This window comes from Canis lupus, chromosome 37, assembly GCF_003254725.2.
Source record: "Canis lupus dingo isolate Sandy chromosome 37, ASM325472v2, whole genome shotgun sequence".
NCBI lineage: Eukaryota > Metazoa > Chordata > Mammalia > Carnivora > Canidae > Canis > Canis lupus.
Window position 1 is genome coordinate 30,082,853 of NC_064279.1, and position 27,555 is coordinate 30,110,407.

The 27,555-nt window shown below is 46.6% G+C and overlaps 2 protein-coding genes and 1 long non-coding RNA gene across 5 annotated transcripts in view; 1 reads left to right on the top strand and 2 right to left on the bottom strand.

Moving 5' to 3' along the window:
- The first annotated feature begins 4,526 nt into the window (after positions 1–4,526).
- Positions 4,527–12,291, top strand: MRPL44 (mitochondrial ribosomal protein L44). Its single transcript, XM_025441887.3, has 4 exons — positions 4,527–4,812; positions 6,858–7,326; positions 9,638–9,816; positions 11,974–12,291. Exons 1-4 carry the CDS (start codon positions 4,634–4,636, stop codon positions 12,143–12,145), a joined length of 999 nt encoding a protein of 332 aa, XP_025297672.1. The 5' UTR covers positions 4,527–4,633; the 3' UTR covers positions 12,146–12,291.
- LOC112656495 (uncharacterized) lies at positions 10,359–19,456 on the bottom strand. Of its 2 annotated transcripts, XR_003134348.3 has the most exons (4): positions 19,119–19,456; positions 17,962–18,019; positions 13,783–13,946; positions 10,359–10,643 (listed from the first exon to the last, which is right to left on the bottom strand). It is a non-coding gene; the product is annotated as an uncharacterized LOC112656495 (long non-coding RNA). The 2 variants fall into 2 exon arrangements; XR_003134349.3 differs by lacking the exon at positions 13,783–13,946 and having other exon boundaries at positions 19,119–19,454.
- Positions 19,457–22,634: 3,178 nt separating this feature from the next.
- SERPINE2 (serpin family E member 2) overlaps positions 22,635–27,555 on the bottom strand; it is a 57,264-nt gene continuing 52,343 nt past the window's right edge. For both annotated transcript variants that reach the window (XM_025441730.3, XM_025441731.3), the window contains exons 7-9: positions 26,512–26,598; positions 23,999–24,082; positions 22,635–23,021 (exon numbers count right to left, since the gene is read on the bottom strand). In XM_025441730.3, coding sequence (XP_025297515.3) covers positions 22,984–23,021; positions 23,999–24,082; positions 26,512–26,598 — 209 coding nt within the window. In that variant the 3' untranslated portion in view covers positions 22,635–22,983. The remainder of the gene's footprint in view (positions 23,022–23,998; positions 24,083–26,511; positions 26,599–27,555) is intronic.

A 27,555-nucleotide genomic window follows, 5' to 3' on the forward strand; every position in this document is an offset into this window, starting at 1 on the left:
CCTCCTGCTGATGAGCAACCGACCCAACATGCTCACCTGTGACCCAACATGCTCACCTGTGACTGTCGCTGGTGCCTTTGGGGCCGGGGCGCATCCAAAGCTACTAAGTTGAAGGGTCATGATGAGGACCCAGAAAATCACTGACGTCGGAGACCTCCCCTCTCCAACCCACACTCCCCTTCCACATATTGTATTATTCTGCCTTGCGAACTGCAGGATTCCAGTACAGCTATGCTGCAGAGGGGGCTATCCAGAACTTTTTTTTTTTTAATTTTTATTTATTTATGATAGTCACAGAGAGAGAGAGAGAGAGAGAGGGGCAGAGACATAGGCAGAGGGAGATGCAGGCTCCATGCACCGGGAGCCCGACGTGGGATCCGATCCCGGGTCTCCAGGATCGCGCCCTGGGCCAAACACAGGTGCTAAACCTCTGCGCCACCCAGGGATCCAGCTATCCAGAACTTAAAATGTGACCAATCCAAAACTGAGTTACAGTATAAGTGCAAAATACACACTGAATTTTAAAGACTTAGTGCAGAACAAATTTTTTAAAACAATAAGATATTTCAATAATAATTTTCATATCGATTACATGTTGAAATGATAGAATTTAGATATGTTGTGTTAGATATTTTAAAAATTAATGTTACCTGTTTCTCATTAGTGTTTAGTATAGCTAATGACTTTTAAATTACGTATGTGTTTCACATAACTGTCATTCATAGATGTATTCACTTATTCAACAAACGCGTTGTACACCTACTAAGTGCCATATGCTGACAAGACAAATAAGACATGGCTCTTGCAAGGCTTTTACATGTGATGACTAGACAGGCTACTGAACGACTGCTTTCACATTAACAAGTATTTCAAATAACCAAATTCATTGAGTGCCTGCTATGAGCGGGGCACCATTCTAAATGCAGCTGTGCTCCAAAGACACAAAAATTGCGCTACAATTAGAATGTATATTCCAATGAAAGAACCATGTAATAAAGTAAATAACCAAATTACATCGTATATTAGAAGGTGTTAAGTGCAGCGAAAAAAATAAAACTGTGGAGGGTGATAGAGGTGATAGAGGGTATTGCAATTTTAAATGGGGCAACATGGAAGATTCCAAGATACACTGTACAGTTTCGCCTTCATAGAAGGGAGGTGGTCTTGGGACCCCCAGGTGGCTCAGCGGTTTGGCGCCTGCCTTCAGCTCAGGACATGATTCTGGAGTCCCGGGGCCAAGTCCCACGTCGGGCTCCCTGCATGGGACCTGCTTTTCTCTCTGCCTGTGTATCTGTTTCTCTCTCCCTCTCTCTGCGCATCTCATGAATAAATAAATAAAATCTTAAAAAAAAAAATAGAAGGGAGGTGGTCAGCACACATTCTAGAGCTTGCAGACCCCTTCAAGGCTGAGAGCCACCATGGCTCAGCCACGCCCTGCATGGGGCACCCAAATTCAGTAACTACATGAGAGCAGAACACAGAAGCCTGGCCACGTCCCTATAGTGCAGGACCCGCTGATAGAGCTCTCTCCCAGGTTGGATGACACCTTGTCGGGCCTGTATTGCAGCTGACTTCTCCTGCCTAATCCTGTTACGTCTGCCTCTCTTCACAGCTGTGAATCCCTAATAAATATTCAGCACGCCAATCTCTGCCTCAGCATCTGCTTCCAGAGGATGCAGCCTGAGGGAAGGCCTCATGGGGAAGCTGGCATTTGAGCCGACAGGGAGAGTAGGGAATAAACCCTGTAGAAATATGAAAGACATCCTCTCCTGGAAAAGGAAACAGCAAGTGCTAAGGCCCTGAGGTGAGAACCTGCCCGGGGCTGTCTAGGGAAGGCAGGGCAGCCGGTGTAGCTGGAGCAGAGTGAGTGAAGAGTACAGAGAGATGAGGAAGAAGGGTCACCAGACAGGACATGTTGAGAGTCCTGAGGCCATGGTAATGACTTTGGCTTTTACTTTAAGTGACACGGGAAGCCAGTGGAGGACTTTGAGTACAGGAAACTGCTTTAATCTGCCTTCAGTCTTAAAAGTCATGGGTGTCAGTTGGAAGGCTAATAAGATAAAGCAGTTGAGAGGTGATGATGGTTTAGCACAGAGTGCAGGTGGTGTGAGGGCAGCAGAGTCTAGAGACATTTCTGGATGGTGGAGCCGATGAGCTTTATTGGATATGGGGTATGAAAGAAAGAGGAGTCGGTCGGGATCTGTGGGATGACCAACTGGAGGAATGGAGTGGCCCTTTTACCAAACTGGGGGAGATGTTTGGGCAAGAAGACAGGGAGTTCAGTTTTGGAGGTATGAAGCTTGACGTGCGGCAGATGTCCAGGTGGAGGTATTAGCAGACAATGAGGTGAGGGAGTTTTGTATGCACAACTGAAGAGCAGAGAGGCCTATACTGAGCACAGAAGCTCGGGATTGGAAGGGACGTAAACAAGGGGATGTAAATGACCCAGACCCTGTTTTCTGGGCCTGGGTCATAGAACTGAGAAATCCCCTTAGCATCTGGTTTACTGAATAAATAAACAAATTCATGAACGAATTTTAAAAACTGGTTAATTCCTCAGCTTTCTGAGTTAGTTAGTGGTAAAAACTCCCTGAGACCCTACATTTTTGGTTTCGTAGACAATGTTCTCATTGTTGTATTTACTGAGAAACTCTCAATACAGAGACACCTCATTTTAACATAACATTATTTGCTTCAACTACATTATTAGGTTATTTCCCCCAATAAATGGACTATTACAGAAATAACCGTTCCCTGTGCTTTCTTCTATTTATTTGATTAATGTTCAATGGACATTATTTTTTTACATGTAGTATAGATCATTGAAACACAAATACTAATCATGATCTTCTCCTGTCCCTTCTTAGAGAATTTGCTTCACCCAGAAATCCATCAGCTTGTTTTATGATATGTGCTAACCCCCTATTTCCTCTCTTCTTCCCCAAAGGGAGAAGCCTTATATAGGCTAGGGTGAACCACTCAGATTTTCCCTTTTGAAAGGTTAAGCTATGAGACTTAAATTGAGTTGTATCATCTATCAAAGAAAAACAAGAGCTACACAATAGTTAAAAACAGATTTCAGGGCACCTGGGTGGCTCAGTCCATTAAGCATTAAGTGTCTGCCTTGGGCTCAGGTCATGATCCCAGGGTCAGGGGATGGAGTCTTGCTTCAGGCTCCCTGCTCAGTGGAGAGTAGGGAGTCTACTTCTCCCTCTGCAGCACCCCCTATGCCCCCCCCCATCCTGCCATGCTGCTCTCTCTTTCAAAAATAGATACACAAAATCTTTTAAAAATAAAAAAAATATATTTTATTCAGGAACTATTGCAATAAGGGGAAAGAGACCTCTGTATACAACTGAGCTCAATTACAAATACAGCATGGACCAGGGGAAATTTATAGCCATGGGGGCTGGGAGTTGTCAATGAACCTTGAACTAAGTGGAAACATCAAAGGTAAGGTGGGGGGGTGGGGGTCAGGATTCCAGCTAAACCAACTTGACAGGATTTTTCAGAAGGCAAGCCAGAATGATCACCTAATACCTGGGGATGGTGGTTGGTGATGAATTTGATTGGATATTAAGGGTAATCAGATACTGAGGGTAGGGGAATCCTTTCTGGACTGAATTGGGAGCCTGACTCAAGTTTGATCAAGGGGAGAATCTTTGCTAGAGCCTCACATTAGCGATTTTTTTTTCTTTTCTCTTTTAAGATTTTATTTATTTGACAGAGAGAGCAAGAGAGTACAAGCAGGGGCAGCAGCAGGAGAAGGAGACTTCCTGCTGAGCAAGGAGCCAGATACTGGGCTCCATCCTAGGACCCTGGGATCATGCCCTGAGCCACCCAAGTGGCCCTAACATTAGAGATTCTAGCCAGGAGCCCAACCTGGGTGAGTGGGGGCAGCGATGCCTCCAAGCACAGGGGCCGCAGCCAAGTGCCGCCTGGAGCCCAGGTGGTCCTGTGGTCGTGCAGCTCTGGGCTGGCCTTCCTTTGTGAGTATCAGATGGAAACATTCACATTAGCAGTTTGGTAAGAAAGTCTCCATCAAGAGTGCAAGACAAAGGGGGGAAAAAAGGCTTATTCCACTGTTCTCATTTTGGTGTATTTTTTTCCCAGTCCTTTCTTTTTGCGTGCTTTAAAAAGTTTGTGCTGTCAGGAGTTTGCACCTTGGTTAACTCAGCACCCTTCGGTCTGTGGCTCCTGGAGACCCGCTGGGTACCTGCTCCTGCAGCGTCTGCGGCACTTGAAACTATATGTTGACAAACAGTGTTTTCTTTCTTTTTTATTTTATTTTATTTTGAGACTTTGTTTTCCTTAAATCGAGAGGGAAACAGGTTTCTGTGCTAACGAGGAAGGAAAGGTGCACGCAACACCCCCGCACTGCGCGCCCAGCGACCCCGCAGGGCTCACCCCGGGGCGGAGCCTCGGTGGGCGGGGCCAGAGCTCGCACCTGCGCAGTCAGGCCCAACGGCCGCCCCGCCCCTTCGCGCTGGCCCCGCCCCGCCCTTCGCGCTGGCCCCGCCCAGTTCCGGGGGGGAGGGGGACGTGTGTTCCCGCGACACCGCTCCGGCTGCTTCCCTTCCGCCCTCCATTGCCCTTTTTAAAAACTTCCTTTTATTTTTAACGGAGCCCCGCGATGGCCTCCGGCCTGGGGAGGCTGCTGGTACGGGGGCCTCGCTGCCTCCTGGCCCCGGCCGCCCGCACGCTCGTCCCGCCGGTCCGGGGCGTGAAGAAGGGCTTCCGCGCCGCCTTCCGCTTCCAGAAGGAGTTAGAGCGGTGGCGCCTGCTCCGGAGCCCGCCGCCGCCCGCGCGCCGGTAGGAGCCGCCGGGGAGGGGGGGCGGGGCGGGGGCGGGGGGAAGGGGCGTAATTAAGCGTGTTTCGTCTTAATCCTGTTCCAGGACTCCGGCAGAGAAAGAAAAACATCCTTTTTTATTTTTATTTTTATTTTTTTTTTAAAGAGTCTATTTCTGTCCTCGTGAGAGGGAGCAGCAGGCTCCCCGCTCCCGGGACCGGGTCGCGCCCCGGGCCGCGGGCGGGCGCTTACCCAGGAGCCCCCGGGCGCCGAGAGGAAGGCCCCTGCCGGCGACCTCCGACCTCCGACCTCCGACCTCGGGGTCCTGCCCCTCTGCCTCGGATGCCGCGCTCGCTGCGGGTGTGGGCCCCGCACCCCTGCCCCTGCTGTTGCGGCCGGTGAACAGTGGCCGGCGCCGAAGTCAGCGCCCCCTGGGGAATCCAGGCTGAAATTTTGATCTACTTTGGTATTCGCCTCCCCCCCCCCCGCAAAAGTTGACCCAAAGTGTGCATTTATCAGTAAGGAATATATATGCCTGTCCGTGTTCCTGTGCTCTTTCAAAGCAACGTGAGGTCATTTTTTCCCAATAGGCACCAAACAGTATGTCTCTATTCACATTTCTTGGATTATCGTGGGGTGAGTCGTTTTAAGGCCTTTATCGTTGCAAAAAAACTGCGGGTTTATACAGGCCACGTGCCTTTTATGGCTCACAACCAAGATCTTCGTATTTAACTATCCATTTTTACCTAAACGTTTTATTTGGATTTTATTGTTTCTTTAAGAAAAAAAAAAAAAAAACCTTTTAGGCATTACTGGGGAATGATTATGAATTTTTAACGTACTTGCAATGCTTCTAGATTATTTAGACACTGATTTATTTATTTATTTTTTATTTATTTATTTTTGATTTTTATTTATTTATGATAGTCACAGAGAGAGAGAGAGAGAGAGAGAGAGAGAGGCAGAGACACAGGCAGAGGGAGAAGCAGGCTCCATGCACCGGGAGCCTGACGTGGGATTGGATCCCGGGTCTCCAGGATCGCGCCCTGGGCCAAAGGCAGGTGCCAAACCGCTGCGCCACCCAGGGATCCCTGTTTATTTATTTTTTAAGATTTTATTTATTCATTCATAGAGACAGAGAGAGAGAGAGGCAGAGGGAGAAGCAGGCTCCATGCAGGGAGCCCGACATGGGACTCGATCCTGGGACGCCAGGGTCATGCCCAGGTTGCAGGCGGCACTAAACCGCTGTGCCACCGGGGCTGCCCTAGACACTCATTTTTTTTTTTTTTAATTTCTTTTTTTAAATTTATTTGTGATAGTCACAGAGAGAGAAAGAGAGAGGCAGAGACACAGGCAGAGAGAGTAGCAGGCTCCACGCACCAGGAGCCCGACGTGGGATTCGATCCCGGGTCTCCAGGATCGCGCCCTGGGCCAAAGGCAGGCGCCAAACCGCTGCGCCACCCAGGGATCCCTAGACACTGACTGAAATGAGTGTTTTTAGGGGCACCTGGGTGGCTAAGCATCTGCTTTCAGCTCAGGTCATGATCCTGGGGTCCTGGGATTGAGTCCTGCCTGGGGCTCTGCAGGGAGCCTGCTTCTTGTCTGCCTGTGTCTCTGCCCCTCTCTCTGGGTCTCTTGTGAATAAGTAAAATCTTTTAAATATTTTTTAATACTTAAGAGATAAGTATAGAATACTTTGGTTAATAGTGTGAACCTGTGAAATTATAACTCCTATTTCATACCTAGGTATAAAGCGTAATTCCATGGTAATAGCAGAAATAAAGAATCTGAAAGGTAGGGTAACTAACGGCTTAGTTTCTGATGTTGAAGAACTTCTTTAATGTGGCAGTTGGCCCAAGGGGAAAATGAATCCATGTAATATAGCAAAGAACCACAAGGAATCATCTGACTTGAATTTTAACTTTCAGAAAATCAAAGCATGGTGTTAAAATGAAACTCAGTCGTTTTAATTTCCCTAATGAATAAAATTGCAACACAAAGGTTTTGCGTCATTGTAACATCTTGTTTTCTTTACCGTCTCTTACTGTCTTCTGTTTTACTTTTCAGTTCAGAGAAGCCCAACTGGGATTACCATGCTGAAATACAAGCATTTGGACATCGGTTACAGGAAACCTTTTCCTTAGATCTTCTCAAAACTGCATTTGTTAATAGCTGCTATATTAAAAGCGAGGAGGCCAAGCGCCAAAACCTTGGGATAGAAAAAGAAGCTGTCCTTCTGAATCTTAAAGATAATCAAGAACTCTCTGAACAAGGGACATCTTTTTCGAAAACTTGCCTCACACAGTTTCTTGAGGATGCGTACCCAGACTTACCCACTGAAGGCGTTAAAAGTCTTGTTGACTTTCTCACTGGTGAGGAAGTAGTGTGTCATGTGGCCAGAAACTTGGCTGTGGAGCAGTTGACCCTGAGTGCAGAATTTCCAGTTCCCCCACCTGTTTTACAGCAGACTTTCTTTGCAGTAATTGGAGCCCTGCTGCAGAGCAGTGGCCCTGAGAGGACTGCTCTTTTCATCAGGGTAGGTAATGCTTACAGTGCATTAGATGAGCAGAAGGAAAAGTTTTGCTATTTCTTTGTTAATGTGATCTTAGAAGGTGATATGTGGGCTTTTCTTCCTGCCAAATTCTGAGAAAGACCTAAAGGTGTTTTTTTTTTTAAAGATTTATTAGAGTGTGCACACATGCATGCTGGGGGGTGGGCAGAGGAAGAAGGAGGGAGCCCTAAACAGATTCTGTACTGAGCCTGAAGCCTGGTGTGGAGCTCGATCTCACCACCATGAGATTACGACTGAGCCGAAACCAAGAGTCTAACCAACTGCATCACCTCACTTGCATTTTATTTTTTATTTATTTTTAATTTTTATTTTTTAAAGATTTTATGTATTTATTCGTGGGAGACACAGAGAGAGAGAGACAGAGACACCGGCAGAGGGAGATGCAGGCTCCCTGTGGGGAGCCCAATGTGAGACTTAATCCCAGGTCTCCAGGATCACGACTTGAGCCGACCTAAGCCGAAGGCAGGCGCTCAACTCCTGAGCCACCCAGGTGTCCGTCATGTGCGTTTTAGAAACATCATTTCTTTATGCTATCTCCTTGTTGTAGGGAAATGGGATTAGAATATTCAACCTACAATCCTACTGAAAGTTCTCATAATGTACTAGTAAGACCAGAAACCTGTAGGGAACAAATAGGAGGCATAGGTGATGGCCAGAAAAATCCAGACTTTTTTTTTTTTAAAGATTTATTTATTCATGAGAGACACAGAGAGAGAGAGAGAGAGAGAGAGGCAGAGACACAGGCAGAGGGAGAAGCAGGCTCCATGCGGGGAGCCCGATGCGGGACTCGATCCCCGGTCCCCGGTATTACATCCCGGGCCGAAGGCGGGCGCTAAACTGCTGGGCCACTGGGGCTGCCCTAGATTTCTTTTTGTGTTCCTACTAACATCTTAGGCATTCAGATTGTTTTTCCTTCACCTTACAGTTGGTTATTCTGTATTGCAAATAAGCCAGTGATTTATACATAGATGTAAGTAACCGTATGTCTCTCGTAAGGTAACTCTGTATCTGTGCATTAAAAGATTCAAAATCCCCTACTGAGAACTTGTAAATTAAGGTTTTTTTGTTTCCAGTGTAACTAACATGTATATCCTTATGTTAGTTTCAGGTGATAAATATTTTTTATTACCAGCTGTGGCCGAGGTCACAGAGGTGGCTGTGTTCTCCTCTAAGGTTTTGATGGTTTCCCATCTCACACTTAAGTCTTTCATCCATTTTGAATTTATTTTTGCGTATGGTGTAAGAAAGGGTAGAGTTTCATTCTTTCATATGTTGCTGTCCAATTTTCCCAACACCATTTGTTGAAGAAATGGTCTTTTCTTCCATTGGATATTCTCTCTTGCTTTGTCGAATATTAGTTGACCATAGAGTTGAGGGCCCATTTATTACTATTTTTTAAATTATTTTATCTTTATTTCATTTTGAGGTGTGGGGAGGGGCAGAGGGAGAGGAAGAAGAAGCAGGCTCCATCCCCACCACAGAGCCTGACACTGGGGTTGATCTTAACACCCTGAGGTCATGACCTGAGCTGAAATGAAGAGTTGGATGCCTAACTGACCCTGCCACCCAGGTCCCCAGTCCCATACGGTCTTGATCACTGCAGCTTCGTGAAATAACTTGAAGCCCAGAATTGTGACGTCTCCAGCTTTGCTTTTCTTTTTCAAAATTGCTTTGGCTAAGGTTGTTTGTTCTAACTCTGAAAAATGCTGTTGGTATTTTGATGGGGATTGCACTGAGTGTGTAGATTGCTTTGGGTAGTATGGACATTTTAACAATACTTGTTCTTCCATACCATGAACATAGATTTGTTTTCCCATCTCTTTTTGTCATCGTAAGTGTTGCATATTTTTCAGAGTACAGATCTTTATTACCTCTGTGGCTAAGTTTATTTCTAGATATATTAGGGTTTTGGTGCAGTTGTAAATGGGATCTATTCCTTGATTTCTCTTACTGCTCCTTCATTATGGGTGCATAACAATGCAGTAGCAGATTTCTGGACATGGATTTCGTATCCTGAGACTTTACTGAATTCGTGTATCAGTTCTAGCAGTTTTTTGGTAGAGTCTTTTGAGTACTCTGGTCAGAGTGTCGTGTTTGCGACAACTATGATTTTTGTAATAAAACTTCCATGGAAAACTATATGGACATAAAAAAGAACAGTACATTTTGTCTTTTTCAGTTCCCACTAAGTCTTACAATTCTGTTAAAAGTGTACATTTATGGTCCTTTTTTTCTTTATATTGCTTTTAAAGTATAAATTGTATTTTATATGCAGGACTTCTTAATTACTCAGATGACTGGAAAAGAACTCTTTGAGATTTGGAAGGTAATAAATCCCATGGGGCTACTGGTAGAAGAACTGAAGAAAAGGAATATTTCAGCTCCGGAATCTAGACTTACCAGGCAGTCTGGAAGCACCACAGCTTTGCCTGTGTTTTTTGTTGGCTTATACTGGTTAGTAAAATTGTAATCTTAACTTCATAACATTGATTGGAAGCCTTAAAAACTGACTTTTCACAGTTGCTTAATTTTAGCTCTAATTGTATTAACAGATTTAAACTCAGTCCTCTGATTATCTATTTACCACTTCCTTTCCTGTTGGTCAGTCTTAAGGGAAAGTAAGTAATCTGTGGTTTGCTAATAGTAGCTGTTGACCAACTCTACATTGTAGAATTTCATTCATTTCAACAAAATAAGAATTTCATGTTAATCTAAATATTTCTGTAGAAAAATAAAAGTTGATTCATAGGTGTTAGAGATTTACCCCACTCCACACCTGTAATAGCTTTAACTGAGCCTAGGACTGGAAAAGGAAGGGCTTAGTTGTCCATCAAAATACATAAATCAGCCCATGTTGAGAATGTTTTAGTTTTGTTAGTAAACAGTTGGCTTGCCTGATTGAATATTCAGAGACCTAGATTAAAATTTAGGTAAGTAGTTTTCTGATATGATGTAGGATTTTATGGAAGACATCACAATGGAGAAAATGGACAATGTTGTAAAAAGTTTAAACCTTAGTTTTAATTGAAATGCAAAACAAAATGATGAGTTCCTCTTTTGCTTACCAGCTTTGTAAGTCTTAAACCATCCTTTATCAGCAGTTCATATACTCCTAGTAGAAGAGTGGTACAGTATTTATGTCAGTAATTTTGACAGAACGCCAAGTCTTTGAATTTTTCATGTCCTTTGATTGGTATTCTCACTTCAGGTGTGTCTCTCCAGGATGCATCACAATGTGTAAACAAAGATGTTCATTTGTTGTCACTCTTTATACTCCATACCTAGAACAGTTATTAGGACATGGTAGTCAATAAACAGTTGTTGAACTAATAGCGTTTTTTAAAATAGACAAAAAATTAGAGATAACATTGGTATCCAGTAAGAAGAAAATGATAAATACCCATGATAGAATATAGTACAGCTAGGACAGGTGATGTGTTTAAAGGGTTTTTAGTGACATATGGAAATTTTGAAGAATGATCTCTTATTTTTAAACGACAGAGTTTGCCCTATTCCTATCAGTGGTTGTCTTTGGATAGCAGGGTTATTTAGGTTTTTCCTAGATTTTACCTAAAAGTATTTTTAAAAATGATCAATTTTTAAATGATCAACATTTTGTTCTTGAAATTCACTTAGATGATTTTCTCTATTCCATACTATTACAAATATGTAGGTGTATAATTATTATTGTAAAGTTTAATCTATATGATCTTTTTTTTTTTTTTTTTAAGATTTTATTTATTTATTCATGAGAGACACAGAGAGGGAGAGAGAGGCAGAGACACAGGCAGAGGGAGAAGCAGGCTCCATGCAGGAAGCCCGGTGTGGGACTCGATCCTGGGACTCCAGGACCACTCTCTGGGCCGAAGGCAGGTGCTAAACCGCTGAGCCACCCAGGAATCCCTCTTTGTTTCATTTCAAATTACTACCATAGCAAATGTTTCTTAGCAAATTCCTCCCACGTTGTTTTTCTCTACCTGTGTAGTTTTGCTCATTTTTCTTTAAGTGTTCACTGTGCTACCTCAGTATCTTTTGGGACTAAATTTAGAGTGGATTATAGTGTATAAAATAATGTCTTAAATCTTAGCAAGTTTTACAGATCTAAAGCTCTTAATTTAAAATATAGAACTGATTTCTCATTTGTTTTAAAGTTTAGATGAGAAACCAGAAAGGCACAATTTTTTTCCATAAAATTTTCCCTCATGTCACAGATTCAAATGAATTAAAAATACTGTAGCTATATTTTTCATGAATATTTATAATAGTTTCAAGTTTTTTATAGCAAGATTTTTGTATATTCTTTAAATTTTCACCAATAGCACAATAGAAAAAACCCATAGTTACTTAGATGTGCCTTGAGTTTTTGATTTGAAAAATACTGGACCTAGGGAGTTTATATCTCTATGGAAATGTCAATACTTCTTTTCTAACTACTGTATGTAATGAATTTGCAACAAAACTGGTTAATATTAAAAAGATACTATATCCAAAGCTCTTGTGTTACTTTTGGTAGATGTTATTGCCAAAATAAGTTTTAAAAACCATGACTGATTTGTGGACTGTGTCTTATGATTATGGGTAATTTTAGACTACTCTTGTTTTTTTTTCTAGTGATAAAAAGTTGATTGCAGAAGGACCTGGGGAAACGGTCCTTGTTGCAGAAGAGGAAGCAGCTCGAGTGGCACTTAGGAAACTCTATGGATTCACTGAAAATAGACGGCCCTGGGACTATTCCAAGCCCAAAGAGAATTTAAGAGCTGAAAAGACTATCACTGCCAGCTAACCTGCCAAAATTGTGGGAACCCGAAATTTGTGAGCCAGAGAATGAGATAAATGTCAAAGATGTTCAAAGTTTGGCATTTTTCATATTGTAAAGAAATGTCTTATTTCTCGTAATGAGTTCCTAAAATTAAACAAATATTTATCACATCATTGATTTTTTTTTCATTTTTGTCTTGTCAAAGTCTTTTTGATGTTTTTCCAGTAAATTTTTTCTAAGGTCCTTGATTTTATTATTTTATATAACCTGTACAGTTTTATTCCTAGCTAGCTTTGAGGTATCACCATAATTTGAATATATATTTTATGTGAACTTTAATACCAATTAAAAAATCACTTTTTTTAAAAAAAGATCTTTATTTATTTATTCATGAGACACACAGAGAGAGAGAGAGGCAGAGACACAGGCAGAGGGAGAGGCAGGCAGGCTCCATGCAGGGAGCCCGATGTGGGACTCGAACCTGGGTCTCCAGGATCACTCCCTGGGCTAAGGAGGCACTAAACCGCTGAGCCCCCCAGGCTGCCCAGAAGTCCCTCTTTCACTGTAGATTTCATTGTAGTTTAACTTGACATACTCAGGTTGGTGAACTTTGTCTGTAATATGATTTTTAGCTAAAATAATAACTCTTCACCTTTAGAAATGTAAAAGTACAGTTTATCACAGACAGGTATTTAAATGATCCCTGAATTCTGTCTAGGTTTAAAAGTCTGTACTAATTCATCTCACTGTTACTCAGTTTCTATAAAACAGATACAAGGTAAATTTTCTACTTTAAAAAAAAAACCAAGGGAGAAGCAGCTAACTGAAAAAGTTTACATTCATCAATGTTAATGGAAAAATAAAGTATGTATTTATCAATTTAGTATTCCATAATCATAATCATAGCTACTGTGTGCCACACACTATTCTAAGTATTTTACTAAGACACATTGTGTTTCTAGAGGACAAATCTTAAGAGCATGTCTTGGTTGAGTTCAGTAATCCTCCAACTGCAAATTCCTTCTTTGCTTTTTCATTTTTTGGCAATAGTAATAATCTTTAGTTTCAGTTTGTCAGTAGTCACTCCCAGGAGTTAACAAGAAAAATGGGACTTGGTAATTGAGAATAGAAATAGTAAAACAACACTTTTGCCATAAAAATCTTTTTTTTTTTAAGATTTATTTATTTATTTATTCATTCATTCATTCATTCATTCATTCATTCATGATAGACGTAGAGAGAGAGAGACAGAGACACAGGAGGAGGGAGAAGCAGGCTTCATGCAGGGAGCCCGACGTGGGACTCGATCCCGGGACTCCAGGATCGCTCCCCGGGCCAAAGGCAGGCGCTAAACCGCTGAGCCACCCAGGGATCCCCCATAAAAATCTTTCTATTTTATTTATTCATGAGAGACACAGGAAAGCAGAGACACAGGCAGAGGGAGAAGCAGACTCCCTGGGGGGGTGGGGGGAGCCTGACGCGGGCTCCATCCCAGGATCCTGGGATCACAACCTGAGCTGAAGACAGACGCTCAACCACTGAGCCACCCAGGTGCCACCCCTCCCTTTTTAAAAATTGAAATATTTTTATGTTCAAAGAGCTGGCATTAAGGTAGGCATCTTGGATGACCCATTCAGGGAAGTACACTTAATCCAACTTACTGAAGCCTGCATCCTTTTACTGATGGAGATCCTGGAGGCACACACTGAGGCCGCGTTTCTGGATCAGGCCATCCCTGTTTGAGCAGGTGTGGCAAGAATGGGACTCCCTGGCTGAGTTCTCTTAGCTCCCATAGAGCTGCTGGTGACCTGTCTTGCTTTCTCGGCTGCAAGGAGGCAAAAAGCTTGCCATAAAATCTTCTAAAAGGAAGATGAAGGGCCTTTGGAACCCCTTCCGTGAGGCTGCTCAGGGGAGTGAATGTTGTGTCCTATGTAAGGGCTTTGAGCTATCTACAGGTAAAGCAGAGTCTGAATTTAGAGGGGGAGGTTTGAGGACTACCTAATTGGCCGAATTGGTGGGGTGGGTTAAATGATTTTACCTTTGTTTTGAAAGTTAACTCCTAACACTCGAACATGGGGATAGAGGGCCAAACCCAGTAGTAAAAAACGCCATCCTTGGGTGTGTCATCCACAAGTGAACATGCTTTATGCTTTGTAAGCCTCTCCTGGATGCCAGAGAAGAGAGATCGTGGGAAATTTCTGAGAAGCACAAGATAGTAAATGTCCTCCAACCACTTACTCATCCAGTACATGTAAAATGTCAGGTTTAACTAGAGAAGTATTATTCTAATTTTATTTTAGGTAAACATTTTTTTTTCAAAAGGTCTTTGGAAAACAATCCAATCATGAAATGGACAAAAGACATGAACAGAAATCTCACAGAGGAAGACATAGACAAGGCCAACAAGCACATGAGAAAATGCTCCGCATCACTTGCCATCAGGGAAATACAAATCAAAACCACAATGAGATCCCACCTCACACCAGTGAGAATGGGGGAACATTAACAAGGCAGGAAACCACAAATGTTGGAGAGGATGTGGAGAAAGGGGTACCCTCTTGCACTGTTGATGGGAATGTGAACTGGTGCAGCCACTCTGGAGAACTGTGTGGAGGTTCCTCAAAGAGTTAAAAATAGACCTGCCCTACGACCCAGCAATTGCACTGCTGGGGATTGAACCCAAAGATACAGATGCAATGAAACACCGGGACACCTGCACCCCGATGTATATAGCAGCAATGTCCACAGTCCACAGGCCAAGCTGTGGAAGGAGCCTCGGTGTCCATTGACAGATGATGGATAGAGATGTGGTCTATATTCCTCAGCCATTAGAAATGACAAATACCCACCATTTGCTTCGACGTGGATGGACCTGGAGGGTATTAAGCATAATGCTGAGTGAAGTAAGTCAATCGGAGAAGGACAAACATTATATGGTCTCATTCATTTGAGGAATATAAAAATTAGTGAAAGGGAATAAAGGGAAAGGAGAGAAAATGAGTGAAGATATCAGTGAGGGAGACAGAACATGAGAGACTCCTAACTCTGGCAAACAAGGGGTAGTGGAAGGGGAGGTAGGTGGGGGGGTTGGGGTGACTGGGTGATGGGCACTGAGGGGGGCACTTGGCGGGATGAGCACTGGGTGTTATGCTATATGTTGGTAAATTGAACTCCAATAAAAAATTAAGACAAAACAAAACAAAACAAAACAGAAGATCTTTGGAAAATTCAGTTGCAAACTCAGTCCTTCCTTTCCTCTACAAGTAGTGCTGATAACGTGATCCCAAATTTCTCCTGTTCAGGGCATTTTGCAGGACCTTATCCTACACGGTTGGAGGGGAACCATCCTTGCCCTTCAGTTTTCAAGCTTCTGAACCATGAATGCTTCTAGACTTACATGTGTGACAAATCTAGCTGAAGTTCATAAAAGCTACTTTGCAAGTAGATCTGGATCCCTTATGAAGAATGTGATTTCAATACATTTCTAAGGAAAGTCTCTGAATTTAAGTTGTACTTTTAAAAAGCACCCACTAGCGGCCTGGGTGACTAACTGGTTGAGTGTCTGCCTCTGGCTCAGGGGGTGATCCTGATCCTCGAGTCCAGGGATCAGGTCCTTCGTCGGGCTCCCTGCATGGAGCCTGCTTCTCCCTCTGCCTGTGTCTCTGTCCCTCTCTCTCTGTCTGTCTCTCATGAATAAATAAATGAAATCTTAAAAAAACACTCACTAAACTATGATGGGCTGGAATGTAGAAAATAAAACACAAACTTTTGCAGTTCCATATGAAATTGCTTGAAAGTTGGAGCCAACCTCTAGATAATTTTAATTTGCCACATAAGAGCCAATAAATACCGTTTACGTTCAGTGCGTGGGCAAGAGGAACGTGAGTGTGAGGATGTTGTCAAAGTAGCATGTGACCAAGAGCATCCAGTGACCCTGTGGAAGACAGTCTTTTTGACTAATGTCTGGCTGACATAGAGAAGACAGTCGTTATGACCATAAGGCAGTTGGAGAATCCAGTAGTGCGAGTACTTGAGCTTGGCCTGGCACCACAGAACGGCCTTAAAGTCATTGCTTTGAAATTCTGACATCCTTTCCCACCACTTCCCACTCGTTCCCTGGGCCCAAAGTATAAAATTGAGCTGGAAATGCATGACTCTATTACACGGGCCTTTTCTTTTCAGTCCATACCATTTTCATGAAATGCGTATATAAAGCTGGGGATCGTATTCTCAAAGTGTTTTACGTGGTTACGAGGAAAGGAACTGTTACTAGACACTCCCAAGTAAGAATGGAACAGATCAGGGCTCTTTCTGTGTATGTGCACATGTTCTAGATCTTGGCCAGCAGGTGGTGTGGTAATCCCACTTCCAAGGTAAGTAGGGAGCCAAGTGCCTTTGTGGGAACCGGGGTTCTCCCTATATGGGGAGGAGACGTATAAGGCAAAAGATTGCAGTGAAAACCGACTTTACGAGGCCTCTGAGAGCTCTGGTAGACTATGAACGTGCTCACCTTGTCCCTTAGGAGGTGAAGGGTTTGACCCGTGAACAGTTCACCTATGATGCCAACGTATGAATGCTTGAGCTCTTTAGATTTACTGAAAAGGGGGAAAGTTGTAGCATTGCCATAAATAAAACATTTAAAGACTTCTATTGCTCCCCTCTTTTTAAAAAAGTTTACTTATTCATGGGAAACCAGAGAGGCAGAGACACAGGCAGAGAGAGCCCGATGGGGGACTTGATCCCAGGACCCCGGGGTCACAACACAACACAGGCACTAAACCACTGAGCCTCCTAGGTGTCCCCATGCCATCCGTTTGAAACTCAGTTTTGTTTTGTTTTTGTAAGGTTAAAGGTCTGATGATGATTTAAATTGATATCTAACTTTTCACATTCTTTTTTCTTTTTGAAGATTGTATTTATTGATTCCTGAGAGACACGGAGACACAGGCAGAGGAGAAGCAGGCTCTTGCGTGAGGAGCCCAATGCAGGACTCGATCTCAGGACCCTGTGATCACTCCCTGAGCCGGAGGCAGATGCTCAACTGCTGAGCTACCCGGGCATCCCTAATTGGCCTCTTCTTGCTGCTCTTTTCTCCCTTTTTCTGTGACGGGAACAGATGCCCTGCAGAGTCAAGGGAATCTTACTATGCATCTTGACCCTTCATAAGATGTGGGCATTTTTCCCACTTGGGGGAACCAGCTCACAGCTGGGGGGTGCCCGCAGAGGAGGCCCAGCTGGCAGCATGCAGGTAACATCTGCATCCCTAAGCCCACTTGGTGTTCTCCTCTCTTCAGTTGACCATGTCATCTCTCAAAACCTCATTTTGTAAATCCCCTCCACCATCGTCTCCTAGGACCCAGAGCTGAGGCTTTCAGCTTTGGCTGGCTGTCAGGGCCCTTGGAAGCCATGGTTTTCTCTAGAATACCAGGAATGACTATTAGATTAAATCTCATCTTGCAAACTAACAAGTTTTTCTTCCCCCAGGAGAAAATTGACACAGTCCAATATGGTAACCCCAGCACACATGCTCCTGAAAAAGGACACAGGTTCGGCGTTGGTAGTGGCTGCTTTCCACTAACACTCGTCCTCGGTCAGGCGTCTGGCTGCCTGTTGGTGCCCACTCGCAACAGAAGACTAACAGTCTCCAGAAAAGTTTCTGGGAGAAAAGCGATTAAGAAAATTAAAAGCATTAACGTGTTCCCCCTTCAAACGAGGAAGAACTCCATTATTTGTCCATCCTGTATTAAAATCATCAAATGAACTAGTGAGTTTGTTCAAATGGGTTTTGCAGAAGAGATGAGTAACGAGGTCACTGAACGCTAGAGAAGAATATTTCTAACCAGAGCGGTGGCCTGGCTTTCTGCAGACACGTTCTCTGTGTAAGTCATCGCTTGGCGTCTACGCAGCACGACACCGGGTCAGTCAGGCCAGAGGTATTCATCGGTAGGCAATCCGGTTAATAAGACAAACACAGGAAAATAAAATCAGCTCATCATCCACGGGCTACCCGGCCCCCAGCGGCTCTGTGACCCTCCCCCCCCCCCCCCCCCCCCCCCCCCCCCGGCGAGGGAGGCCCGACTCGCAGAGACTGGAAAATGGGCTTCCACCAAGTGCGCGTATTCAGGGGCTCCAGGTGCGAGCTCGACGATGGGGCTCAGCGCGGTTCCCCGGGACTCGCACCTGCATCCTTTCTTCCCAAGGTCTGGGAGAGGCGAGGGAGCAGGCGTTTAGAGGCAGTGCTGCCGCCCACTCTCGGGGGCCTGAGGACGGTAGGTAGGACGCGGGGTCTGTCCGCGGTCAGGGGAGGCCGTGGACACGACGTCGTCGCCACTTGGGCAAGTCCGGCCGCGCCTCTCCGGGCCCCGGGACCAGCCCCAGGAGGTACAAAAGTCACTCCCTGGGTCTTGTGATTGGCATTTTTTCCCAGTTACTTGTCATCTCCCTTTTATGACAAAGCCTCACAGACCAACAAGGCATAGAGCTTTCGAGTTATCTGGGTCAGTGCCTCCTCTTTTCTCCCATCGAGCCTCGGGCAGAATGGAAAGTCCTCGTTAAGTGTCAGGGGGGTGACTTTGCTGCTCGTTGGCCTCAGTTCCATAGGTCCACCATTTTGTTACTTTAGGAAAATTGCAGCCTGTTTCCCACCCAAACTCAATGTGACATCTGATCTATATGATAAATTGCTCGAATGTCCACGTACACCGCACATACAGACTCTGACGCCCAATTTCGGTGTGTGGAGCCCCCGCCCCCCTCACCAATACTCGGACACCAGCTGGACGACACCAGCTGGACACCCTACGGTCGACGCCAACGCCATCTACTAAGAGGGGGACCACCTCTCGCGGGGTAAGCGCTCAGGCCCACAGGCTCCTCCTCTGCCACTTCACATGCCACTGGGCACCGGGGTGTCACCTGTGCTTCTGATCCTCCAGCTGTAAACCAGAGGTTCCCACGACCCGTCTTTGGGTTCTATTAACTTGCTAGAGGGACTCACAGAACTCGGAGGAACATCTTATCCGCTACGTGGCTGGTTTATAAGAGCATGTAAGTCGGGGACCAGCCAGGTGTAGGAGAGGCGTAGGGCAAGGTCCGGGAGGGGCCGAGGAGCTCCATGCCCTCCCTCCTGCAGCACTCACACCGGCCCCAGGTGCTCACTCACCCAGAAGCTCTCGGAACCTGTCCTTCGGGTTCCTATGGAGGCGTCATTACAACGACGACGCAGTTGATTAAATCATTTGGCCACATGCCGCCTTGATTTAACCTCCGCCTTCTCCCCTGCCCAGAGGTCAGCGGGGTGGAGCTGAAAGTTCCAGCTTCCAAATCACACAGTTGGGTCTCCTAGCAACCAGCCTCCCTTCCGTAGCAATCAGGAGCCCCAGGTGTCTCTCACTGGAAGATGAGGGCGGCCCCCAGATCCAGTCCTGGCTGGCGGTCCAGATCCTGCAGGCGGGCCTTCTGGGGAAATAGGCGCGTTTGTGTAGGGCTTGGAATTGGGTAGATGCCTCCTAACTTCAAGAGCTCCTCCTGACCCAGCCTCACCCAGTCTCCCCCAGCCTCCTCGGAGGCCTGCCTAGTTTGGCCAAAAGTCTCGTCATTAACATAACAGAAGAGACCTCTAGAGCTGGCCATCCCTTCCTAGATCTCTAGGGTTTGGGGAGCTCTGTGCCAGAGATTGGGAGGAAAACCAAATACGTATCTCTTATTATAAATCACAATTTCCGGGTGCCTGTGTAGCTCAGTCGTTTGAGCATCCGACTTCGGCTCAGGTCATAGTCTCAAGGTCTTGGGATGGAGCCCCCCAGCCCGTGTGGAGAGTCTGCTTGTCCCTTCCCTCTGCGTCCTCCCACCCCCCATGCTCTCTCTGTTTTTCTCAAATAAAATCTTTAAAAAAAAATCACAATACCACAGCAAATGTGATCTTTTATGACAGGTCTGCAATTTTTTGTGGGTGTCTCCATATCTTAAATTTGTTTCCCTCAAGTAAAGGAGTTTTTCTAAATTTCATCTTTTGGAGGACAAGGTCTATAGACTCATCGACTGAAGTGTATCAAAAAATAAAAGTTGAATTATATAAAGGTAATACTTTGGAAAGAACTTTCCCCTGGTCCAGAGATTATAAACAAGTTCTGGAGGCCAACAGGGTCGGGTCAGAATCTGGGTGCTGACCGGTATTTCTTACCCTTACCCCCTACCCTTTCTGGGCTAAAGATGAGCTGGGAAGATCAAGTGAAAGCAAAGGGAGGAGCACTGCACTGGGCTCCACGTTCGGCATGGAACCTACTTGGAAAAAAAAAAAAAAAAGAAAGCAAAGCAAACTGTCCTGGTCCTTTCTGGAATGAGAACTGCTGGAGCCAAGAGCTCAGGGGTCTAGTCTCAGGGCTGTAGCCACTCTAGGCTTCCCTCTTGGTCCTGCTCGCCCACCTCGGAGGTACACTTATACCAGGTAGGTATTTGGCCAAACTGGGATTCACTGTTTCCCTTCCATGATTACCTTATTTGGGGGAAAGGACACATTTATCTCCATACCCCCTAGTGCTCAGTACCCAGGAGGTCCCCAGATGAAGAAACAGAGTGTATAATTCTTGGATCACTGCTAACACTATTTCTAAGACTGTTCAGAATGACCAAATAGAATGGGACCAGAAAACCAGAAAATGAGCGACGCTGGCTGTAGAAGGCCTTAATGACTACACCAGCATGTTTGCTAGAGCACAAGTAGTCTGTGTCAACCCTTCAAAATACGCTTTTGGCACTTACTCTTAATTAAGGAAAGCGATTACCGCCCCCAGCCCCCTCACACCACTTTCCTTTCTCTCCTGGCTAACCAAAGTACCCATCCTTGAATAGTTGGAAACAGCAAAGCACAGCCCGCTTGACAAATAAGAATCACAGATGACAAATTGTTGGAGTGTTGAGTGTAAAGCTTTAATGTTGATGTATAAAGAGTGATGAATGAGTAGAGCTCATAGGTCTTTAAAAAAAGTTTTTAAATTCTGATACTTTATTTATTTATTTTTAAAAGATTTTATTTATCCATGAGAGACAGAGAGAGAGAGAGAGAGGTGGAGACACAGGCAGAGGGAGAAGCAGGCTCCATGCAGGGAGCCCGACATGGGACTCAATCCCGGGACCCCGGGGTCTCGCCCTGGGCAGAAGGCAGATGCTCAACTGCTGAACCACCAAGGGATCCCTCAAGTTCTGATACTTTTTAAAAAAGATTTATTTGGCAGAGAGAGTGGAAGAGCACAGGCAGAGGGAGATGGAGAAGCAGGCTCCCCTGCTGAGCAGGGAGCCTGATGCCGGCCGACCCCAGGACCCCGTGGGAGGGCAGACGCTTCACCGACTGGGCTGCCCGGGCGCCCCAAGTTTTGATACATATTTTAAACCATTCTGATGAAGATGACTCAGACCTTTAGGAAATGAGTAAAGCAGAAGCGATGACCACAAATCGGGCAAATAAAAAATGGTGACCTTAAAATCATGAGGAGTTCTCCAAAAACAAAATGAAAAATCTTGTCCTATCAGGAAACAGACACTCCAGCCGATCACCAAGAGCGAAACATGCACTGGTCACTCTGTGTTCAAAGTGTCTCAGGACCCAGTGACCTCATTTTGCTGAAAACCCTGCTCTTTGCTGGGAACACCCAGAGCCCTGGCCTGGGGGAGCCACTGCCGGGACGCAGCTGGGACTGCACAGTAGCTACGCCTCTGCGCCTGGGCGGTGGCCTGCAAGCTGGGGGTGCAGCAGGGGATGCACTGGGTGGCCTGCATGACAGGGAGAGGGCAGGAGAGGCCAGGGCCTTTGGGTTGACTTGCCCACGTGCAAAGGTTAGTAGAAGTTTCAGTATTTTTATTTATTTTTAGTTATTTATTTTTAAAGATGTTATGTATTTATTCATGAGAGACACAGAGAGAGGCAGAGACGCAGGCAGAGGGAGAAGCAGGCTCCATGCAGAGATCCCGATGTGGGACTCGATCCCAGGACCCCGGGATCATGACCTGGGCCAAAGGCAGATGCTCAACCACTGAGACTCCCAGGCGTCCCGAAGTTTCAGTATTTCTAAAGGGCTCCGTTTCTTCCGTCGTATTTTCAATCACAGGGAAAGGATTTTTTTTTTTTTTTTTTACTACTCATAACACTTTATTTTTACTTTGTACAAAATACAAAAATGCAAATCCATAGAGTACAGACCAGTAGTGACAGGCACACTGCACAACAGCAAACCTTGTCTAGCAAGACATTAGTTTTTTAAACTTTATTTTAGTGAATACATGCATTATATAAAACAACAACAACAAAAACACACAAAGAGGCTAGAGATTTCACTATTTCTACCCCCAAAATAATGCTTACTATCAAGACTTTGGATGGGACCAAAACGAAAGAATTAAAACGGCCAATAATATTCTTTTCATAAAAAAGTAAAAGCTACCATAAAATGTGTTGTTGCAGGTGGGGTTTTTTTTTTTTTATCATTTTTCCCCCTCCTATCACACTGATTAAATCTCTTCTGAAATGCCACACATGTAAACAAAACAAAACAAAACTCCTGAACTGGACAGTAAATACTCAAGAGGGTTAGCTCAGTAGTTTAAAGGATTTTTTTTTTTTTAGACCTTTTTGAAGCCTTTCTTTTCATTTGTCAGTACAGTGCTCCAGCCGTCCGCCCCTTTTTCCCTTTGATAAATCTCCCAGAACCGAAATGCCTGCGTCACTCAGTCTCTGTTCCTAAGAACTAGTTCTGAAAAAAGAAAGTAATGTACAAAAATATTTAACTGAACTGTGAAAGATGCAGGAAAAGAGTCTTGTTTTCGCCCCAAAGGAGCCTTTGCTCTGCCTGGTTTCTCTCTCACACTCTTCAGGGTTTGTAGATCTGCCCCATGAACAAGACGGCACCTGCAGGATTAAAGCAAGGCATAACTCTATGAAAAACATTCCTAGAATAAGCTAGAAGGCGTGTTTCAGGGACAGTCCCTAGGCTGCGATTAACCAACCTACTGTTCTCAAGCACCGCGGTCCAAGAAAACCTTCTGCAGTGATGGAAATGGTCCGTATTCCCATTGTCTGACACAGTAGCCACTAGCCCCACATGGCCCTTCAGCCCCAAAAACATGGCCTAAGAAACTGATTTTCAAATTATATTTCATTTTTCATTAATTAAGAGTTACAGTCAAATAGTCACATGTGGCCTGAGGCTCCCGAACTGGACTGCCGTGAAAGAGGCCTGCGAACTGTGACGCTACAGATGCAACGGGACAAAAGGATGATGAACCAGGTTGTGCTACTGATTAAAAAAAGAGTAGATGCTGAAATGTGTGAGTTTCTACTCTGGACCAACGTGAAGCCAACCTCCTTCTACAAGGACAACCTTCCGTACTCCTCAGGATTGGGCCACGAGGTAGAAACTACTGTTATTTGCGTTTTAGAGATGAAGCTAAAAGGGCAGAGCCAACCTCAAACCCGTGACTTGCAGAGCCAAGACCCATCGAATTAACAGTTCTCGGGCCGTGACAATAGGGGGGCTTACGGAGGTTGAGGACATGTAGCTTCTTATAAAATTTAACTGCTGCATTTGCAAAAATGTGGACAAAAAATCAGTAGCTGTCAAAAATCCCCACCAGGGCTGCGGAGCTCGCTATCTACGCCAAAACCCAACAGGACCAATAAACCTAAAATCAGTGTTTAGAAGATTCTATTACACTCCAGAAACAGAGCTGCGGGCTGCTTCTTCTCTCCTTGTGGGGGGGGGGCGGCTTCTATTCCTCAGTGTTGGCGACGGTTGAGGGAAGAGAAGCAGGGCTGGGGCTGGCTTGGGTCCACAGCCTGGGCTCCACGGCCTGGGCCTGCAAACACCGGGAGGGAGGGACCCTTACCTGTGGGATTGTGTCGGATGAAAAACAGGAAAGGCCGGTCCACTATGAACCAGGGAGGTGACGACCTTGCGATGAGAATCGCGGCTACGGGGAAAAAGAAAATGTGTTGTACACCCGGTGGAGGCCGCAGCCGGCCGGCGTGGGGCTGCTCCGGCCCGGTCCACGCGGCTACCAACCTCTCTAATGAGTGTCCTCGCTCGGAGGGTTGTTTTTTTTTTTTTTTTTTAATTTTTATTTATTTATGATATCACAGAGAGAGAGAGAGGCGCAGAGACACAGGCAGAGGGAGAAGCAGGCTCCATGCACCGGGAGCCCGACGTGGGATTCGATCCCGGGTCTCCAGGATCGCGCCCTGGGCCAAAGGCAGGTGCCAAACCGCTGAGCCACCCAGGGATCCCTCGGAGGGTTTTTATGGCCGTTAAAGGACAGGAAGCCTATTACATGCTCCTGGAACAGTGCTTGTCACTGGAACACCTGCTGCACGCTCACTGTTATTATTTACTGTTCTTTTTTTTTTTTTTTTTTTTTTTAAGATTTCACGTAGTTATCCATGAGAGACCCAGGGAGAGGTGGAGACACAGGCCGAGGGAGAGGCAGGCTCCCTGCAGGACCCCACGTGGGACTCGATCCGGACCCGGGGTCACGCCCTTGGCCGAGGGCCCCGATCGGCCGCTGAGCCCCAGGGTGCCCCTGAAGCTGTGCTGCACGCACACCACCCACCGTGCTGGGGCCCCGGTCCCGCGGGCCTCGCCACATCCGTCCTGCGCCCCGCCTGTCAACCGCTTCCCCTGTGCCTCTGCACCCGGAGGCCTCTTCTCCCGGGTCTCGGCCCGGGCCGCTGTTCCAGCCTGTGTGCAGACGGCCCCACGCAGAGTTCCGTGGGCCCCGGGGCCCAACACGCTTCCTCCCCTCGGCCCGGCGGTCCCCCTTCCCCAGCCTGGGACAGGGCCCTGCAGGGCGGGGCGCGACGCCAGACAAGCACTGCACCTGTGCCGTGGTGGACGCTCCCCCAGCAGAGCTGAAAGCCCATCAGGTCGGTGGGCGTCGGCGGGACTGCGCCCCGAGGGCCCTGCGCTGACGCCCCAAGCCCCAAGGTACTTAAGTCTGCTCGAGGGCCCGAGGGTCCCCAAGACGGGGCGGCTGGGCGCACGGCGGCGAGCACACGGGCAGGGCGACCTCGGGGGCCGCGGGGGGGGGGGGCTCGGGGGGGCCGCCCTCCATCCCAGAGGGGACTCCTGCGGCTCGGGCCCGCCTGCCCCCCGCAGAGCCCTGCCCGCGACCCGGCGGTCACGCTCGGGAGAAGCCCACGGGGCTCGGGGCCACCATCTTCACGTTCTTGCTAAGTGTTCCCCGAGCGCCCCGCCAACTGCACCAGGCCCCGTAGTTACCCCGATGGGCAAAATCGGTCAGTAACTGGAAATTCGGCTCTGACTTACAATTACCCAGAAAGAAGACGAAAGGCGTCTTAAAAATCCTAAGGACTCTTAGTGGAGGTCTTTGTGTGTAGTGCTATTTTAAAGCGTTACAAATTAAATGTTTATTCTAGAAAGGCAATAAAGTGTCTATTTGGAGCAGAAGCGGTGCCCCTTAATGACCAGAAATATGTGACCCACTTACAACCCCAGCTGGGCCGCCGGACCTCCTCCCCTGACCTCAGGTGGGCAATTAGGGGCGCGGGCAGCAGCCTACACCGGTCTGTTTTCTCCTCCCTTATGTAAAGCAGAGGAGAGAACAGACGGGTGTTCTGCTCACCCAGGGAGCTGCAGGGCCCGTGCTGTCCACCCCCGGTGGCTACACCCGCTGCCCGCTTCGACTCTAGAGCAGGCTCAAAGCTTCCAGAGTAGGGCTCAGCCACCAGTGTCCCCGGGGCTGGTCTGACGGTCAGATCCCACTTTTAGAAATAAAGCTTCTTGGGGCCCCGGGGGCTCAGGGGTCGAGCATCTGCCTTCTGCCTAGGGCCTGACCCTGGGGTCTGGGGATTGAGTCCCCCATTGGGCTCCCTGCAGAGAGCCTGCTTCTCCCTCTGCCTGTGTCTCTGGCTCTCTGTGTGTCTCTCATGAATAAATAAATAAAATCTTAAAAAAAAAAAAAGAAAAAAGAAATAAAGCTTTCCTGGGACCCAGCCATGCCCATGGGCTTAGCGCTTTATAGGAAAACATTGTCCACTCTTGTCCTAGGGGAACGTCCTGGGGAAAGGCACACACTGAGGGCTCTACTGAATGAAACAGTCAGAGCCTCCAGGAGGCGGGTCCTCACTGTCTACATTCACCTCCACCATCATCTGGGCGGGAGCCCACATGCCTAGGGTGGGGGTGGGGGGTGGTTCATTACATTTGCTGAGGGATGGGAGAGCCTCACCCCTGGCCCCTGCCCCAGCCCCCTGGCCCCTGTCCCAGCCCCTGGCCCCTGCTCCAGCCCCCTGGCCCCTGTCCCAGCCCCTGGCCCCTGCCCCAGCCCCCTGGCCTCTGGCCCAGCCCCTGGCCCCTGCCCCGGCCTCCCAAGTCCGATCTTACTTGTTGCTGCTGAAGCTTTGGTTCCGTCTTCGCTGACTTCGATTTTTGCTTTCTGCAAGATGTGAGACACGTGCAGGTTTTCTGACCCTGTTTCCAGAAAAGAAACCAGACACAGCATTTATGTGATAGGCAGGCCATCTGTTGGGCTGGGGAAGGTAACTTCCAATCCATGGCAATTTCCGGTTCTTGAAAGGTGTCAGGAGAAGCGACCTCTTACAGTCTGGTGATTGAAGGCTGGAGGGTGACTGTCACCTGCTGTGAATTTCAGTCTCTGCTAAGCGAACTGTGATACCACTTCTGAGGAGGGCAACACCCGCCCTGAATGCGTTTGGGCCTCTAGCAATTCAACTCTGACCTCTGAGAATTGCATAGAGAAATAAAAAGAGCAGAGCTTTAAAAAGGAAGCCTGTTTTCCAAGAAGCAGCAAGAGACAATAATATTATTTGTCACTCACAGAACGTCACGTCTGGAGAGGATTTCAGCTGGCACGTGTGGAAGGGTAAACTGAGGGCTGGAGTGTTAAGAAATCTGCCCTCAGATCACGTGGCTGGTTAGTGGGAGAGGAAGCGCTGGCTTCTCACAACAAAAGCTACTCGGCACGTGGCCGTATTAGTGAGAGGAGTGTAAGGAAGGTTCAGAACCAGACTCAGAACGGCAATTGTGCCTCAGAAACCTTCTAGTGAATTCCCTTTCCTCCTCAGCACAGCCTTCTCACCCCAGCAATTCTCACTGGCTATAGCATTAGAGGAAAATGCAAACGGAAGTTAATGCTGGCCTTGATGGGACGAAGATCTGGAGGGAGAGGGAAAAAGCACCTTCCTTGTCACTTGGTTTTCAACTGTCTGCACCGGCGCGGGGCTCCAGCTCGGACGATGGGGAACGAGGGGGATGTCTGCAGGGTGTAGGTCACCAGCAGGTTAAACATCAGACCCCGGAGAATCTCAGGCACCTGGTCGTCCGCCCAAGCACCTGCAAACTCCCCAGAGCCACTGTGCGGAACACGGGCCACAGAAGAGAACCCAGGAGGGGAAAGCACAGGTTGAA